Genomic DNA, 19,530 nt, shown 5'->3' with positions numbered 1-19,530 from the left:
GGGATTTACTATCGGGGAAAGGGAGGGAGGAAGAGACTGAACATAAACTGTGCACCTATGGATGAGGACAATGGGGGATGGGGAGGGGGCGGAGGATGGGGTGGGAACCTGGTGGAGGGGGGAAGAAATGAGGAACCTTTGTAATAATATGAACAATAAAGATTGATTTAAAAAAAAAAAAGATATTGTATGTGTACATTGTGTTTTTAAAAAAGATAATCAAACAGTTGAGTAGAAATACACAGTCAACTATTTTATTTAAATACAAATAATATAAATCCAAGCATCATAAAATTTATATGGCATATAGTATATCAGGCAACTTACAAAACAACTTGTATATCCAATACCACCCAATTTAGGGCTTATGTAATTCCACACACCGATGCTTCCTTGCCGAATTCTTTGCCCCACAGCAAGTTCCAGAAAAAAAAGTGGAATACCTATTATCATAAGCAATATAAAAAATGGAAAAAGATATGCACCTACAGAGACAAGAACAAATAAAATACATTATATTTTTAACAGTAGAGAATACACTAATTCTCATTATCTCATAAAATATTATATTTGAACTTCTATATATAATAAGTATAAAGGACTTTTAAAAAATGAAATTTTATTACTTTAAACTTTCTAGTATTTGAAACCTCAATTTGACTTTTACAAAGAATTCAGATTAAAAAAAAATAATTATGGTAAAAGTATCAATGAATAGTTTGGTTTCATTTTAATGAAAGGGTAAACAACTTAATTTTTCATAAAAATAATTGACTCCTTAATATTAATTATTTTCTCAAGTAGGTTTCACAAACTCGTGAAATCTTTTTTTTTTTTTTTTTAATATATTTTATTGGTTTCAGTGAGGAAGAGAGAGGGAGAGAGATATAAACATCAATGATGATGGAGAATCACTGATTGGCTGCCTTCTGCATGTCCCCCACTGGGGACTGAGTCTGCATCCTGGGCATGTGCCCTGACCAGGGATGAAATCATGACCTCCTGTTTCACAGGATGACACTCAAACACCATGCCACACGGACCAGGCATCATGGAAATCTTATTCACACGATGGTTATGAAGTACTTTATTAAATTTTATTCATATTCATCTATGGATATAAATCATGTACTCCAAATCAGATAAATTAAAATGAATGAAATTTTATGTTACTAAAATATTCTTAAGTAACAATAAAGAAGAAATGTTGCTTCAACTAAAAATGTAAAAAATAAAATAACCTCTAACACAGAGAAATGTCATTTTCCCATATATATTTCATATAAAAAGTACACTTTAGGAAACAATCAATTTTTTATTTTCCAAAATTCTAGGATGGAACGGTGAGATTAAAAGAAACAAAGACAATTCATATCTATCATAAAATATATGCTATTATCCTTTTAGTATAGTTTCTATGCTTAAAAAATACATTATAGCTAAATTGCAAATTAAGATATATAAATAGTGACTTTTTAATGTACCAGTTTGACAAAGTTAATATTAGACTATTAATTAATAGTTAAATGTGAAACCAATACTCACTTCTACATGAAAATATGTATACAAATCATTCCTTAAATAACCTGTAAAACCTACATTCAAATTTCTTATTGGAGTTTTGTCCAACCAGATACTGTCAGGTGAGTTATGCAATCAATTGTACCAATTACCCTTTTAAATAAAAGACCATTTATTACATTTTCCAATTTTTAAAAAGTGTTAAGTGGTATTAAATAGATTTGGGAAGCTATACAAAATTTTTGGGTATTTGGATGAAGAGTTAAATATTAATATATTAATATTTTTTTAAATTATTTACCTCACTATTTATCTAGTGCTGAAATAATGACCATATGCAAGAATTTTCCTAATACAGTGTTCAGTAATAATTACTGTATTATGGCTAACTTTCAGTCTTTCAGACTTGAATTGATTGTTCAAAGGAGTATATACTGTAAAGCATGGATGCATAGTTTATAAAACAGAACTACCAAATTTCTAATTCTAAAATGATTTGTAACATTCAGACACTAATAATCTGAAAATGTTTCCAAAAGATATAAAAGTGCATTTTAACACCTGCGTCAAATCCTAGAATATGAATGGGTTTATGTATGAGTGAATGACCAGGGGAGAAAAAAGAGAATTAATTAAGACTGGACTCATTGGATATTTCCCCTCAGTTATGTATGTTAGAAGTTATATTACATACTCAAATTACTCTAATATTAGTCTCCAAATTAAAAATAGCCATGGCTAAAATATCACTATATACCATTTGTCAGGTACATTTCTAAGCCTGTTACATGTAGTTACTTACTCATTTATTCCTTACAAGAATCCAATGGGTAAGTGCCATTATTTCCCTCATTTTGCAGGTGTGAGAAATAAGCCAGAAAAAGTAAGTTAACTTGTAAAAGACCACATGGCTAATGTCTGAAAGAGCTAGGCTTCAAAGTCAAATTGATTTTAACTCTGAGCTGGTAGCTTCTATGTTATACTACTTATTAACCATTGTTCTTTAAGTATATTTTCAGACAAATCAACTTACATTAGGTTTGTTACTTTTTATTTCTATTATTTATAAAGTGCCTCAAATGATGAATAAGGCCCTAATCAATTTGGCTCAGTGGATAGAGAGTCAGCCTGTGGACTGAAGGGTCCCAGGTTCGATTCTGGTCAAGGGCATATACCTTTGTTATGGGCACATCCCCAGTAGAAGGTGTCCAGGAGGCAGCTGATCAATGTTTCTCTCTCATTGATATTTCTATCTATAATTTCTATCTATAACTCTCTATCTTCTCCCTTCCTCTCTGTAAAAAATCAATACTATATATTTTATATATGTTCTATATATATATATAAAGATGTATAAGTAAGATTTAGGTAGTAAGGCTCTTTGACTCAGCATCCAGAAGATATTACTTGAACACCTAGAAGACTCAATGCTATACTGCATATTGAGCAAAATCTTTTCTACTCTAGCAGCCATCTTGAAATGAGAAGAGTCCACTGGCATTTTGTAATGTCACTCCCTAGTATTTGTGATATGAAGAAAGGAAACAAGATTAGGAAGGGCATTTTGACTACTTTCACATGAAAATTAGAAAGAAGAGACATTTTGCTAATTCCAAAATACAAAATTCTTTTTCAGCTCTTCATCAAGGCAGAGTTTGTACAATATTAAATGGACGGCAACCTGACTCTGCAGTCAAGAAAACTGTCTTCCTTTACATTATGAATAAGGCTCATAAGGGGAGAGGTCTGAAAATTAGGTTTCATCTTCTCAAAGTCTTGACAAATGAAGTGATTTCTGAGAAACCCAAAGTAGGGTAGTGCACAGCAGCTGATAGCTGATTTGGTAAATAATTAACGTTATGTTACCGACTAGCTAAGGGGCTCACAATTTCCATGGAATGATGTGATCTGTAGTGCATCACCAACTATGTATTGAGTCCGACCTCTCAGGAAGATTTGTCAAACAGGCTAATTTTTCAAACCTGTTATTTTGTGCCTGGTTGAATTAATAAGCAAGATTTTAAACCTTATTTTGTCACCATAACACTTTTATCTTTTCTATTTTTAGTGGCTAAAAAGAAATTCCACATTGGTTATATTGTTTCATTTGATTTGTAGGTGGCAATTACATAAAAAAAATAAAGACATATATTTGTCCACTCCACAAAACTATCCCAAACTGGAGTCAAATACCAAAATATTTTTTCTACCCTTTGGGTACTGAAATTAGGCACATAAAATATTTAGTTTTTAGCCATGCTTATTTTAACAATTTCCATGTATATAAATAATAAAGCTTCAAACTAAATGTTAGTTAACAATCAGTTTGATTTTGGTGAACTGTAAAGCGTATGTCCTACACAAACAATCTATTCTTTTGTATGTGTCCATCCCCCTTAATTTTTAAGAAATGTTTGCTAAATAATCCCTGGTATTTATATGCACAAAATACAAAAAAATACAGTATCATGTAAATGTATATATTTTTGTTTAAAACTAAGGATTCTAATTTCTTTACAGTTTTCTTTGAAACAAAACATTGTCCCCAAATACTACAAAATTGGGAACCAAATATGTATGATATCCTATATAATAAAGGGGTAATATGCAAATTGACCTTAAGGGCAGAATGACTGGGAACAACAGGTCACTATAATGTGCACAGACCACCAGGGGGCATATGCTCAATGCAGGAGCTGCTCTCTGGTGGTCAGTGCACTCCCACAGCGGGAGTTCCACTCAGCCACAAGCTGTTGACAGCTGCAAGCACAGTTGCGGGTGTGGGAACCTCTCCTGCCGCCTCCTGCCTCCTTAGCAGCACTAAGGATGTCTGACTATGGCTTAGGCCCACTCCCCCTGGGCTGCCAGAGGATTGTCTGACTGTCAGTTTTGGAGACAGGGCCTAAGCCAGCAGGTAGACATCCCCCGAAGGGTCTTGGACAACATGAGGGTGCAGGCCGGGCTGAGGGATCCCCTCCCAAATGCACGAATTTTCATGTACCTCAAGTTTAAGAATAAAGAATGTCGGTATTAAACAGAGTGGCCGGATTATTATGATCTTTGAACTCATAATCATCCAGCCACTCAGTGTATATCCTATATAATAAAAGGCTAATATGCAAATTGTCCCCTTGACCAGGAGTTCAACCTGCAGACAGGCTGGCCAACTGCCAATGTCACCACCCCCCTACCCCCGGCCAGGTTGGCCCAATCCCATGTATGCACAAATTTATGCATCGGGCCCCTCTAATACACACGCGCGCGTGCACACACACACACACACACACACACACACACTGAGTGGCCAGATTATTATGTATTCAGAGATCATAATAATATGGACACTCAGTGTATAATAATTATCCCATTAAATCTCTTCTACCAAAGTCTTTAAAGTTCTGGTCAGCATTTGAATACTATAATCACTTTAAATTATATGTAATTTTTGTTTTTATGGAGAGTAAAACAACTTAAAATTTTCAGATTTAATAAGAACATTTTTTCTTCATAAATATTGCCTTATACCAGAAAGTTTAGTTTTTTTTCCCCAGAGAGAATAACTCACAAGCACAAGAGTTGCAGCCTTTGTTTAAAAAGTCAGTAATTAATAGGATCCACAGAAAGACACTGAGAATGTATTACCTTTAAATCAATCCTTGTGTATTCACAGCAAGCCATCTGCTCTATGGAAACCTATTCTGAAAACAGTTAAACTCATTTTCAACAAAGGAGTCTCCCTAGCTTTATAATAAAATTCATATTTTCTAAAATAATCAGACTCCAGAAACAACAGCAGCTATTTGAGATAACCAATTAAAATCTATTCAGCAATGTATCACTGAAAAAAATAAAACTTACCACCCCCATTCTTCTGACATAGGTATGGGAATCGCCACACATTTCCTAGACCTACAGAAAATCCAACTTGGGCCAGGATGTATTGTAGCCTAGTGGTCCAACCTCGTCTTTCATCTGTGATGTTAGCATCTGTATGTTTCTCTTTTTGGTCATCAACCGCTAGTTCACTTTTCTTTAAAGCATCATCAGCTGCGTCTTCATTGGAAAGGTCTTTGGCAGATTCAATAACCTCATCTTCTAATTCATTTTTTATCATCTTGCTATTTTTAGGAATTGAAAAGTGCGGATTGTATTATTTTTCTTAAATTCTCTTATGGCAAATTTGTTAATTCTCTTAAAAAATAATTTAGTTAATATAAACAAAAGGTAGAGGACGATATCAAATAAATACTTGTTTCAAGGTGATAAAGTCTTATGGATCCTGGATCTGTGTGTCCAATATGCTGCAGGTATCTGTAAAATTTTAAATTAAAAATGATAGCATTTAATGAGGAAAGTATTAAAATTACTCAAAACCATTTATTAATTTATAGGATAAAACATCTTTCTAAAGAACATAAAACATGATTGTTGGCCTTTCAGAGCTTAATATTTCCACAAGTGTAGGAATTGTACAGTTCCCATGAGCTTCATACACATTTTCTTTTTGTTAACATTTTCCTTCTTTCAAAATTCCACTTTGATAGGACAAACTCAGTGCATAAAATATACTCTATTCATTTATAATTAAAATTTCATGACTCTTGTTCTCACTGGTTTAGCTCAGTGCATAGAACATCAGCCTTGGGACTGAAGGATTCTAAGCTGGATTCCAGTCAAGGGCACATGCCTGGGTTGTGGGCTGGATCCCCATTGAGGGGCATGCAGAAGGTAGCTGGTCAATGAATCTCTCTCATTATTGATGTTTCTATCTCTCTCTCCCTCTTCCTTCCTTTTTAAAAAATGTTTCCGAAACCAGTTTGGCTCAGTGGATAGAGCATAGGCCTGCGGACTGAAAGGTCTCAAGTTCGAATCAGGTCAAGGGCATGTACCTTGGTTGCAGGCACATCCCAGTAGGGGGTGTGCAAGAGGCAGCTGATCAATGATTCTCTCTCACTGATGTTTCTAACTCTCTCTCCCTCTCTCTTCCTCTCTGTAAAAAATCAATAAAAATAAAAAAAAAAAAAAAAAATATATATATATATATATATATATATATATATATATTTTTAAATTGTTGTGACTCTTTTTCTTGATTCTTCCTTTTTTTTCATTTCTAACTAAAATATAGCTCTCATTTTATTACTGATTGCTGCTGTCCTCCCCTGCCAGCCTGATCTCAACCTTAACTGCTCTCCCTTGCTAGCCTGATCACCCCTAACTGCCTCTGCCTGCCTGATTGCCCCTAACTGCCTTCCCCTGATGACCTGGTTGCCCGCAACTGCCCTCCCCTACCAGCCTGATCACCTCTAACTGCCTCTGCCTTGGCCCTCACCACCATGGCTTTGTCTGAAAGGAAGTCAGATGTCAAGAAGATGGCCAGTTGACCTGATCTAATTAGCATATTGCTCTTTTATTAGTATATATAAATTATATAGGATAGAATTGCTTAAATGGGATGGGGAGGTAAAGCCTTTTTCAGAAGAAGGAGATGCTCTTGGTTGAGCCTTTGGTCATTTTGAACATTATAGACCCTGGCTCTTTATATGTAGATAATAGACACATCTCTAGAAAAAGCACAAGACTGCTCATGGTGACTGCTTAGAACTGTCCAACAAGTTTTGTTATGGAAAAGGTTTTGAGAAAAAAATAGTTTTAATTTCCATTATTTCCCCCTAAAGCTTAATTAATAGTAGTTGGCTAACTGAATAAATATAACCATTGAATAACTGAAATAAGCTAATTTTCCAAATTAGTTTTGCTGTAAGGAAACACCTGAAAGATAAGAAATTGTGAGTTGCAAGACATAAATTATCTAAAAGTTGCTGAAACTGGTTTGGCTCAGTGGATAAAGCATCAGTCTGCGGACTGATGGGTCCCGGGTTCGATTCCGGGTATGTACATTGGTTGTGGGCACATCCCCAGTAGGGGGTGTGCAGGAGGGAGCTGGTCGATGTTTCTCTCTCATCGATATTTCTAACTCTCTATCCCTCTCCCTTCCTCTCTGTGAAAAATCAATAAAATATATATTTTTAAAAATTATCTAAAAGTTACATTAATTGAATTATCTAAAGATAAACTGTTGACGTAGTAATTTAACTAATATATGGATAACAGCATTGGTTTTAATCTGACAAACTTGGAATTGCATCCTCAGTCAATTATTTATCAGCTGCATAACTTCTACTAGTTATATCAACTTTATGCTGTTTCCTCAGTTAACAGTCTGATATTCCTTTTGCTTTTTTTCATACAAATAGAAAGCTGAGGAATGTATCAAAAACTAGAGATTCTATTACAGTAAAAAATACCCATCATTTCATAAAGGAAAAATTTGAACGATAGTGTTTTTCATGAACCTCCACCATATTATCTCAGAAATTATTGTTTATAGTTTTGAAGAAAATTTAATAACAAAAAAATCAAAATGAAAAATAATACCTTTTGACACTGTTGCATGTTTTTTACATATTTATAGTTTTGAAGAAAATTCAAAAACAAAAAAATCAAAATGAAAAATAATACCTTTTGACACTGTTGCATGTTTTTTACATATCCAATGAATAATAATACCAATTTACATAGAATAATCTTTGACAATATCTACATTTAAAAATTCCTATTAAACTAAAGTTCATAGTTTCTGTTAAAAAAACAAAAACATCGAATGTAAACAGTTTAAATGCAACTTCCTATTTAAAAATGCCAAAATATTAGTAATTATACATGTATATTGTATAATGCAACACTAGCCAATTTTTATAAAATTGAATGTATCAGAAAGGGATGTTAAGTGTATATTTGCATGAATGTAGAGCTCCTTTTTAAAGTTCTAAAAAAGTGATAATATATTGATGATATTACAAGTAAAATAACTTTAGCTCTTTTTTCTCCTTCCATTTCTTACCCTCTGCTACTTCCTGCTTTAGTCCAGGGTGGTTGCAAAAAAATATGGCATAGCATTGCAGTTTAATATTAAAATTTCAAAAAAAAAAACACAAAAACATACTACATCTAGGGGTAAAGTATCTGTTTTCTTTACTAGGCCATAAACTTTTCCTGGAGAATAATTGTATTTTACCAATCCACCTAATATTCTCAATGTATTCTTAAACTTATCTGTCAAGTGAATGAATGGAAGTAGACAGAATAACTAGTGACCCAGTAGACAGATTTGTGCACATTGAAAGGAAACTAGAAGAAATGTTTTAATATCACTCTTTGCCCTTTCTCCATAATAGAAGTGTCAACCAAGTTCATGATCAACAATGACAGATCAAAACAAGCATGAGATTGGTGCCAGCTAGAGCTTTATATGTATCATACATGTGGGAGTCAACTTAGCCAGCAAAGGGTGGCAGTTAGGGGTGACCAGGTCAGTGGGTGATCAGGCTGGCAGGCAGAAGAGGTTAGTGGATAAAGCATCAGTCTGCGGACTGATGGGTCCCGGGTTCGATTCCGGGTATGTACATTGGTTGTGGGCACATCCCCCACAACCAGGAAGGCAGGCAGGCGAACAGTTGGGAGCGAGCAGTCCTGGATTGTGAGAGGGTTGTCAGACTGCCCATTTAGACCCACTGGGATCGGGTCTAAACAGGCAGTTTAACATCCCTCAAGGGGTCCCAGATTGGAGAGGGTGCAGGCTGGGCTGAGGGACACCCTCCCATGCATGAATTTCATGCACCAGGCCTCTAGAGTGTGTGTGTGTGTGTGTGTGTGTGTGTGTGTGTGTGTATTAGATTGCTCCTAACCACTCTCCCTTGCCAGCCAGCCTAATTACCTCTAACTACTCTTCCCTGCCAGCCTGATTGCCCCTAACCACCTCTGTCTTGGCCCCACCACCATGACTTTGTCCAGAAGGACATCCAGAAGACATCCAGTCTATCCTATCTAATTAGCATATTACCCTTTTATTAGTATAGACTAGAGGCCTGATGCATGAAATTCATGCAAGGGGGCTTGGCCCATACAACTGTGGCGGCTTGCCTTGGCCCTCACAGCCCTGGCTTCATCCAGAAGGTTGTCCAGAAGATTGTCCGGAAGAAAGTCCAGAAGGTCATTCAGCTGTCTGGTCTAATGAGCATATTATTCTTTTATTATTATAAATAGAATAAACTTGCTTAAATAAACCTGCTTTCTGATTTTACTAAACTTTTTCCAGCCCAATGAAGCACCTCAACTTCTCTTTCAGGTAATTGTCAACAACACAGCTGTAAATATCAACATGAAGCAGATTATTGTAGGTCATGCAGGGAGAACAAAGAGTAAAATATTTAACTGCAGCAGTGTTTGACTATATTCTGTGCAGTCAGGAAACCTAAAGTCATTTTCAAGGTCCACCATTTCTTATTTCTTGTCAGTTGGGTCAAGTTTCTAAATCTTCATTTTCCAGTTAATTAAGAGAAAATAGGATTCTACCAAGTCTCCTATCTAACTACTCCAGAACTTCTGTGAGGATCAAATGAGATGAGGCATGTGACACAAACATTTGGTTAAACTATAAAATGTTTGAATCTGGCTATAAAGCAAGTCATGTTTCTGGGCTAAAGAAATTACAAGGAGGCTAGTTGCGAGGGAGAGGAAGCCAGGCATTGCTACATGATGTCATTACCTGGCACCCACAGCCACCATTTCCAGGCTTGGCTGGACTATGTGCAGAATATAATCAAACTTGGCTGCAGATAAATATTTAACCCTGTTTCTCCCTGCATGATCTATAATAATAATCTTCTTCATGTTGATAATTACAGCTGTATAGCTGACAATTACCTGAAAGAGAAGTTGGGTGCTTCACGGGGCTGAAAAAAGTTTAGCCAAATCTATACATATAAAAGGTTAAGTTGACTCGCACGTGCATGATACATATAAAGTTTTTTCTGGCACCAATTGCACACATGTGTTTTGATCTGTCATTGTCAATCATGAATTTGGTTAACTCTTCTATTATAGAGAAAGGGCAAATAGCCATATTAAAATATTTCTTCTAATTAATTTCCTTTCAATGTGCATGGATCTGTGCACTGAGCAACTAGTTTTAGTATAGTTTAGAGAAACAATTAGTGGAAACTTCAATTAGATAAAGGTGATTCAACAAACTTAAAATGGATGTATTCAGGCAATAAAACACAAAATACTAAATGATAAAATAACAGGTTTTGCTTAGATTTGTGTTTTCACATAATAAAATTACTGTGAAAGTGTTAAGTCTGAGAAATTACTGAGATAAAATTTCTTAGGGATGGTAAGCAGAAGTGGGAAGGAAAAATGAAAAGACTTCTCAGGATATTCAATTACCACTATTAAAACATTTTTATTTTTAATACCGGTATGTTTTTATTAACTTTTGAATGTATTTTTATTGATTTCAGAGAGGGATTGATAGAAACAGCAATGATGAAAGAGAATCATTGATGGACTACCTCCTGCATGCCCTCTACTAGGGGTCAAGAGTGCACCCAGGCACATGCACTGACTAGGAATTGAAATGGTGACCTCTTTGTTTCTGGGTCAATGCTCAATCACAGAGCCACACCAGCTGGGCTCCCTTAGGATCTTTAAATACATATCATCAGTAAATAAATATAGTTTACCTTTTTCTGATTGTTTACTAATTTTTCTTGACTTATTGTAGTGTATGAACATCCACTAAAATTTGAATGTGAGTGTTAAGAGCAGACATCTTCCTCTATGCCCCAATGTTAGTGAAAAGTACTCAATATTTTACTATTAAGTACAATGTTAGGTATAGACTTTTTCACAAATATCTTTTATGAATTTAGAAAAGTTTCTTTTTATTCCTAGTTCAGTGAATTTGGTTTGTTTGTTGTTGTTTGAATCATAAATAACTGTTAAATTTTGACACAGTTTTTGCCTTTGATAATATAATCATATAACTCCTTAATCTGGTCATACAGAGTATTAAAGTGATTGGTTTGGTATCTTAAACCAATCTTTCAATATGGGATAAACCCCACTTGGTAATAATGTATTTATTACATTTTTTAAAAGCACTGCACTGAAATAAATTTACTAATATTTTGGTAAAGATTTTTTCAACTATATACATTGGAATGTGGATGTGTATTTATTTACTTATTTATTTTTGTATTTTGCTTCTCTAATTTGGGTAGACTGAGTTTTTAAGTGGTTTCTACTCTATGTTGTGCAAATATCTAAAGAATTAGTTGTATCTTGAATATTTAGCAGCATTCCCCTATAGAGGAACCAGGGTCTAGAGTTTTCTTTTAGGAAATACTTTAAATTTAAAAATCAATTTTTTTTTTTTTTAACATACAGCTACTTAGGTTTTCTTTTTCTCATTGTGATAAATTAAGTTCTATTTTTCAAGAAATTTGTCCATTTCATCTAAGTTGCCAAATTTATTGGCTTAAAGTGATTCATAGTATTTCACAGGGTTTTTGTTTTTTTTAATATCTGTAGAATTGACAGGCATATTTCATTTTTATTCCTGATATCCATAATAGGAGTTTTCTATGCTTTTGTTTTGATTGTCTTATGAATATTTTCACTATATAATTAATATAAAATATTGTGAAACTTATTCCAACTTTCAAGATTTTTTAGCTCCTAAACTATTGTTATAAATTCTTTTGAAATTATGCTATACTAAATTTAATTAATGTTTCCACTGAAGATATGCAAAGACTTAATAGAGCAGGCAGGCACTTGCATCTTAGAGATGAGAGATGATTCAAATAGACAGGACTGCACTGGCTAGTTATTGGCATTTGCCACAAACTTATCATTCTATAATAAAGAATTAGAAAAACAGTAAATTATCTCTGACTTGGATAAATTCAAATTCTATTGAACAAAAATTTATTTAATTATGAACCAATTCTGAACCCTGAATCTGAAATTCATTGTGGATTAAAATAAAACATATTTTTCTAATGCTAATGTATAGGGTAAAATATGAAGACTATCTGAATAAAAACAAAATCTTGAACAATATTACAAGACCCAAGGAATATGGCATGTGTTGAAAAGTTAATAGTTATAAGATAATTAAAAAAAAAAAAGAAAAAAAAAAGATTTGATAAAATACTAAAATAATGACCTTGACAAATATTATAAAACTAGAGGCGCAGTGCACAAAATTCGTGCATGGGGCTGGTGGGGGCGTGGCGGTGTCCCTCGGCCCAGCCTGCACTCTCTCCAATCTGGGACCCCTCTAGGGATCCCACCGGGATCGGGCCTAAATGGGCAGTCAGACATCCCTCTCATAATCCAGGACTACTGGCTCCCAACTGCTCGCCTGCCTGACTTCCTGATTGCCCCTAACCTCTTCTGCCTGCCAGCCTGATCACCCCCTAACTACTCCCATGCCAGCCTGATTGAAGTCTAACTGCTCCCCTGCCAGCCTCTTTGCCCCCCAACTTCCTTCCTCTGCCAGCCTCTTTGCCCCCCAACTTCCTTCCTAACTGCCCTCCTCTGCAGGCTTGATCATCTCCAACTGCCCTTCCTTGCAGACCTGGTCCCTCTCAACTGCCCTCCCTTGCAGGCATGGTGCCTCCCAACTGCCCTTCCCTGCTGGCCATCTTGTGGTGGCCATCTTTTGTCCATCTGGGAGCAGGATCTTTGACCACATGGGGGAAGCTATTGTGTGTTGGAGTGATGGTCAATCTGCATATTACTCTTTTATTAGATAGGATAGAGGCCTAGTGCATGGGTGAGGGCCAGCTGGTTTGTCCAGAAGGGTGTCCTGGATCAGGGTGGGTGTTCCCTTGGGGCATGGGACAGCCCGAGTGAGGGGGCTGTGATGGTTTGCAGGCTGGCTACATCCCTTGGAGTCCCAAGTGGAGGCCCTGGTATCTGAATTTATGTATCTTCTACAATTGAAATTTTGTGGCCTAGAGCGGAGCCAAGCCTACTGCTTGCTCCATAGCTGCTGCTATTTCTGTTTGGATTTGTTAACCTTCTATAATTGAAACTTTGTAGCCTGGAGTGGAGGCTGGCGAGGGCAGGCAAAAAGCTTGGCTTCCTCCATTGCCAGAGAAACCCAATCCTCTGTGGCTGTAGCCATCTTGGTTGGGTTTATTTCCATACTCGCTCTGAATGGCTGGCGGGTGTGACTCGTGGGCGTGGCTGGTGGGTGTAACAGGGTGGTGGTTAATTTGCATATTTCTCTTTTATTAGGTAGGATATTTCAACAGTATACAGTGAAACCTACACATTACCTTTATAAATTATATTCTCACTTATGTAAATCTAGAGGCCCATTGCAGGAAGATTCCTGCAATAGGGCTTCCTGCAGTGGTTGCTGCCCCACTTGCTTCCCTTCCTTCTCCTTGGACCTGCTTGCTTGCTTGCTTCTCCGCAGCTTTGCTCCCTTCAGAAGCACTTGGTGTTTGGCTTCTTTCTACACTGTCTTCAGTCTTTGCTCTGGCCTGGATATCCAAATTAACCACCATCTTGGTTGAGTTCATTTGCATGCTCACCCTGATTGGCTGGTGGGCGGGGCTTGGGGGTATAGAAAAGGTGCGGTCAATTTGCATGTTTCTCTTTTATTAGGTAAAATGTTTGCATTAAGCACAAAGACAATAAAAATCACAGGGCCAATCAAAAAGAGGGAAAGAGCCTATCTAGTGTGGCTTAAAGGTTGAGTTATGACCTATGAAGGGCACTGTTCAATTCCCAGTCAAGACATATGTTTGAGTTTCAGGTTCAATCACCAGTGTGGGGTGTACAGGAAACATCCTATCAATGATACTTTCTCATCATTGCTGTTCCTATCTCTCCTTTCCTTTCTGAAATCAATAAAAATATATTTTTTAAAAAGAGGAAAAAGAATCTTTTTAATAAACGACAATGCAAAGTCACAAACTTACACTTTGTAACATGGGTTTTGTCCAAAAATGTACTATAGGACACCTATCAGTATGGCTAAAAAAATTTTTTTAATAATAATACCAAATGTTAGTAAGGAAAAAAATGTCAGTAAGGATGCAAAGAAACTAGTTCAATCATGTATTTCTAACAAAAACATTGGACATTATTAGCCATTAGGGAAATGCTAATTAAAACTACAGTGAGATGTCACTACATACCTATCAGAATGACTAAAATTTGGTGAAAAGAAAATGTAGAATGGTGCGGCTCTCAAGAAAACTAAACATGTCAGACAATATCTAACTCAACAATTGTACTCCTGGGCATTTATCTTAGAGACATGAAAACCTATGTTCCATAACACAAAAATCAGCTTTATTATAATCACTGTAAGCTGGAAACAAGCCAGATGCCATTCAATGGGTGAATACTTAAAAAATTGATAAATCTATACCTTGGAGTACTACTCAGAAATACAAACAAGTGAGCTACTGATACACACAACTTGGATAAATCTATAGACAATTATGCTGAGTGGAAAAAAGCCAATTCCATAAGATTGCACATTGTATGATTCCATTCTTACATCATTCTTTAAAAGACAAAATAATAAATATGAAGAATTAAGGAATTAAGGGGATAGAGCAGGGGTAAAATGATTGTGGTTATCAACAGGCAACAGAGGAATCCTTATAGTGACAGAACAGGTCTGTACCTTGACTCTGCCAATGTCAACATTCTAATAGTGATGTTGTAGAATAGCTTTGCAAGAAGTTACATTTGCACTTTGGGTGGTGGGCACGCGGTGCAGTATCCAGACCTTGCAAAATAGAAACCCACACCTGAAACCGATATGACTTGACCAATGTCACCTCAATAAATTTAATTCTTTAAGAAAGATGTTACATTGCAGAAGAGTGACTGAAGGGCACACAAGATCCCATCTGCTGCTCTAATGTAAATTTATTACTAAAAATGTTGAAAGAGAAAAATTTGCTGTAATTTCAGAAACTATAAAAATCATGGAATTAAGTGGAGAAAAAGGAGACATATGTAAAACGTTAGACAATAAGTTTTTAAAAATCATGGAGCTAAAATACTCACCTTTCTACCTTAATAATTTCATTTCACAAAATATAATGCCTGGATACTATTCTTCCAAGGGTATTTGCTATTGTTTTCACATTATAATAATTATAATCTATATTTTAATACATAATATGGTATTAAAGGTATAGAGTGAAAAATATATCTTCTCAACCTTTCACCCCAGCATAACCAGCCCCCCACATATATTCCCTTAAGGCACCAAAGTTCTCTACAGATATTTGTATATTGAAGATAACAGGTATATTCAAGTTAATGTGCTTTTTCCTCACATACCCAACCTATTTCATCTTTTATACATGTTACTATAACATGCTATTTGGAGAAAACCCATGTTACAAATAATATTCATAATTCTGCATCTTGATTTTTCACTCAAAAAGTCTTCAAAAACTTTTGCTCTAATACAGCGTTTTTCAACCGCTGTATTAGATGTTGCCTGGTGTGCCGTAGGTGCAGACAAGACAAGAATTTTATAATTTTTCACTATTTTGTTTACTTAATATTTCATAATAAAGTAATTATAAAATACTTTCTTTGTGTTTATTTGATTCCTATTCAAGAGAATTACTTTATATATATAGTCAATATAGGCACAGAGTTAAATTTTTTAACATTTTCTAATGGTGGTGTGCCTCGTGATTTTTTTCATGAAACAAGTGTGCCTTTGCCCAAAAAAGGTTGAAAAACACTGCTCTAATAGCATGTTTTTCTTTTTTTAAGAGGTTATAAAGATGGTTCACGGTATGAGTATATCCTATAATTTGTTCAATCCTGATCATTTGCTACAATGTTCATGCAACTAACTTTGTATTACCTGGTATGGGCATATCTGTAGAATAAATTTCTAGAAATGGAATTGCTTGATCAAGGGGTATGTGCTTTTATTGTGATATAATGTTGGTAAATATTGCCCTTTATAACAGTTGTCTCAATGTGCACTACCACAAGCAATGTGAAGTGCCTGTTTCCCTCTGACCTCGTCAGTACAGTGAGTAATCTTTTTTACCTTACCAGTCTGATAGGTGTAAAGCTCCCAGGGTAAGCATTCTACTCAAAGATAATAATCCATTAATCTTATGTGAAAGGACACATTAGTAATCACGAAGAAATAAAGTGACCTTTAAGACTGAAAACAGCTCTATCCTCTATCAAGTGATATTTTGCACTTAAAAGCATTCTGCATCCCAGTATAAGAGTTTGTTTTTCACCAAGAAATATGAGAGAATCGCTATTGATCAAAGTTAATATTTAAGCAGATAAATTTTTAATTAAAAATATTCACTAAATATATCTAGAAGAATAAATAGGACTTTGTTATAAGAAAAATTGGAAATAAATCTAAGATTCATGCCATATAACCTTACGTGTTTTCATGTATCAGACGATGCCTATGATTTTTGTTAATAAAGCCATCTGTTCAAAAACTATTTTAAAATCTACTGTGAATAGGAATATGTTATTATATCCAATCATGCATATGCATGTAGGTGGGATAATATATTGCAACAAAGATACATGTGGGTAAAAGATGGCACTCACACTCACAAAAATGAAATCGACTACTCTGAACTTACTGAGAGCAATGCTGGTACTGTACCTTCCAGGAAAAACCAGGCTTCGGAGTACTAGTTAGGAAGCTATTACAAGTCAAGCCCAGTACTAGGCTCTGGAGACAATTAGGTCTGTATCAGCATCCTGCTAGTTCTGGCAGCAGGGGGCCTGGCGGGGTCAGGATCTGGGCGGGGCTGCTTGGTCAGAGAATGACGTTTCCTGAGGCTGGACAACCGCTTTAAAAAACCAAGTGCATAAAGCAAAGCCTTCACTCCTCTGGTTTTCTGCATAGGGAGCCACACAAATGGTGGTGCAGACTGGGGGCTGGGTCTGCCTGTAAGACCTGGAAGGAAAACGGTCAGCGGGGAGAAACGGTCGCAGTCCTTTGCAGAAGCACCCAAACTGTGACGTCACCGCGCCCCAGTGCGGGCCGCGGGTCCCCCTCCAGCCTTCCCGGGTTCGGGGCGAGGAAGGAGGGAAACTGAGAGCCAGAGCCTAGGGCGGTGTACATGGCCAACGCCGCTTCCCTGCTTAAAAGAAACTAATTCCGGGCCCGAGGCCTCTGCGACCCAGAGGGAGACCACTGTCTCAGAGACCTCCCATTCACTCTTCATTCCCTCCTTCGCTCATATGATAAGGCTGGTTGGAGTGCCTTCATGAAAGGCTCTCTCGGCTCAGAATTGTCCGCTGGCCACTCGCAGACCAGCCCTGAAAATGAAACGCAGAAATGGTCTGGGTTTCCAGGTCCCCCCGTCATCTCCTAAAATCCCAGCACCCCCACCCTCCGGGCTCACTCTCCACATCCTGGGTGCGGGGAGCACCGGGGCCGGGCTGTGGGTCCGGGTGGCCACGCGCCCGGCTCCGGGACAGGCTCCCTTGAGGGGCACGGATGGCAGCGCGCCTCGGGCCGAGGTGCCGGCTGCGGGGAGGGCGCACAGCCCCGGGCGGGGCCTCTCCCGGCCTCGCCGCTCACACTCGCGGCGTCGGTTTCCAACTCACCTAGAGCCTCGGAAGCGCCTTTCTCCGCAGCGACCCTCCCGACTTGGCCCCGCCCTCGGCCAACCCAGATTTGACTTGGGAACCAGAGCCTCTCGGGGAGGCCGGGGGCAGTTCCCACCCACGTGCTTCCTGCCCCCCACGCCCCGCTCCTCGCCGCCCGCCGCCCCGGGTGCCGGGATGAGGTGCGGGGCGCAGAGCCTGGAGGGGCCCCCGCAGAGCCCGGCGTCTCCCTCCTGCCCTCACCTCCGGGCACACCGCCTCCCGGGTCCCGCACCGACTCCCCCGCGTCCCGGCGCCCAGGGTGCCCCCCCCCCGCCCCACCCGGCGGTCGGAGCCTTACCGTTAGCGGGTCCAACCGGCTCCTCGTGCGGCTTCCACGTCCCACCGGAGCGGCGGGCCAGGCGGTCGGGGCCGGTGGCTGCGATGGAGGCGGAGGGAGCGGGCTGGCCGCTGCCAGGGGCGGGTCCAGGGCGGGTAGCGGGTCGCTGCCCAGAGGCTGGCACCCAGGGACACGCCGGGCCTGTGAGCCGCTGGGAAGGAGCGCGAGATGCAGCGCGCGAGGCGAGTGTGGTGTGTGTGTGTGTGTGTGTGTGTGTGTGTGTGTGTGTGTGTGTGTGTGTGTGTGATGGAGGCGCCCAGGAGTGTGTGGGGTGTGTGTGTGTGTGTGTGTGTGTGTGTGTGTGTGTGTGTGTGTGTGTGTGTGTGATGGAGGCGCCCAGGAGCCAGACCCGCCCGTGTGCACGGGCTGCGGGGAGAGGAGGCGGGAGGCGGGGGCCAGAGCTCCGGGCCGGGCGCCGCCCCTCCCCGCCCCACATCCCACCGCCCCTGGATGCGGAGGCCCCTGCAGCTGCCAGGAGGTCCTCCCAGCGCTTGGGCTGGACCCTGTGGGGCTGGATGGACCTGGCGGGGCTGGATGGGCCAGGGAGCCCTCCCCAAAGCTAAACCAAGCGAATCCCTGGCCACCAGGTCCTCCCCAGCCCGCTCCGAAAGGGTGGACACCAGTTGCCCGCACCCCCACCTTTGTCTCAGCGAGGGTAACAATAGAAAAGGCCTTACCTCTCACTTTCTGAATATTCTCTGAGAGTTGGCAATGGGACTAGAAGAAGTGAATGACTCAGGAAACCTTTTCCCCCTAGCTTTCTCTCCAAGCCGGCTATTTACATCTCTGGCAAAAGAAAGGCACTCTGCCCTTCCTCCAGCAAGCCTTGGCCTGACAGCGCTCAGGGCTTCTGGCCACCTTAGGAAAGGCTGTTTCTGGCTCTGATCCGCACCCTATCTGGCCCCTTATTCCAGCACTTCTCCAAGGGGTCTCATCACAAGGTGAAGGCTGGCTTCCCTCTCTGGCAAACAAGACATAATCATAATTAAGCCATGTGGAGAATTCCTAAAATATGCATCACTGAGCACAGAGCTTAGCCTCCTTTTGAAAATGGCTGAATCTTCCCCTAAGCATGGCTTATGCTCCAGAGATTAAATTTCATGTCCCTCCAATTTTCAAAA

General features: G+C 38.8%; 1 protein-coding gene across 11 annotated transcripts in view; it reads right to left on the bottom strand.

Annotated features, from left to right (window-relative positions):
- Positions 1-18,666, bottom strand: part of SLC6A15 (solute carrier family 6 member 15) — a 61,417-nt gene extending 42,751 nt beyond the window's left edge. For 3 of the 11 annotated variants that reach the window (XM_084876614.1, XM_084876613.1, XM_084876615.1), the window contains exons 1-4: positions 18,371-18,666; positions 17,055-17,374; positions 5,380-5,832; positions 328-485 (exon numbers count right to left, since the gene is read on the bottom strand). In XM_084876614.1, the coding sequence (XP_084732740.1) occupies positions 328-485; positions 5,380-5,635 (414 nt within the window). In that variant the 5' untranslated portion in view covers positions 5,636-5,832; positions 17,055-17,374; positions 18,371-18,666. The other 8 variants (XM_084876616.1, XM_084876620.1, XM_084876617.1 and 5 more) reach the window with 8 other exon arrangements.
- Positions 18,667-19,530: the final 864 nt, after the last annotated feature.

Source organism: Pipistrellus hanaki, assembly GCF_964339955.1.
Source record: "Pipistrellus hanaki genome assembly, chromosome: 3".
Taxonomy (NCBI): domain Eukaryota; kingdom Metazoa; phylum Chordata; class Mammalia; order Chiroptera; family Vespertilionidae; genus Pipistrellus; species Pipistrellus hanaki.
This window is presented reverse-complemented; position numbering and strand designations above follow the sequence as displayed.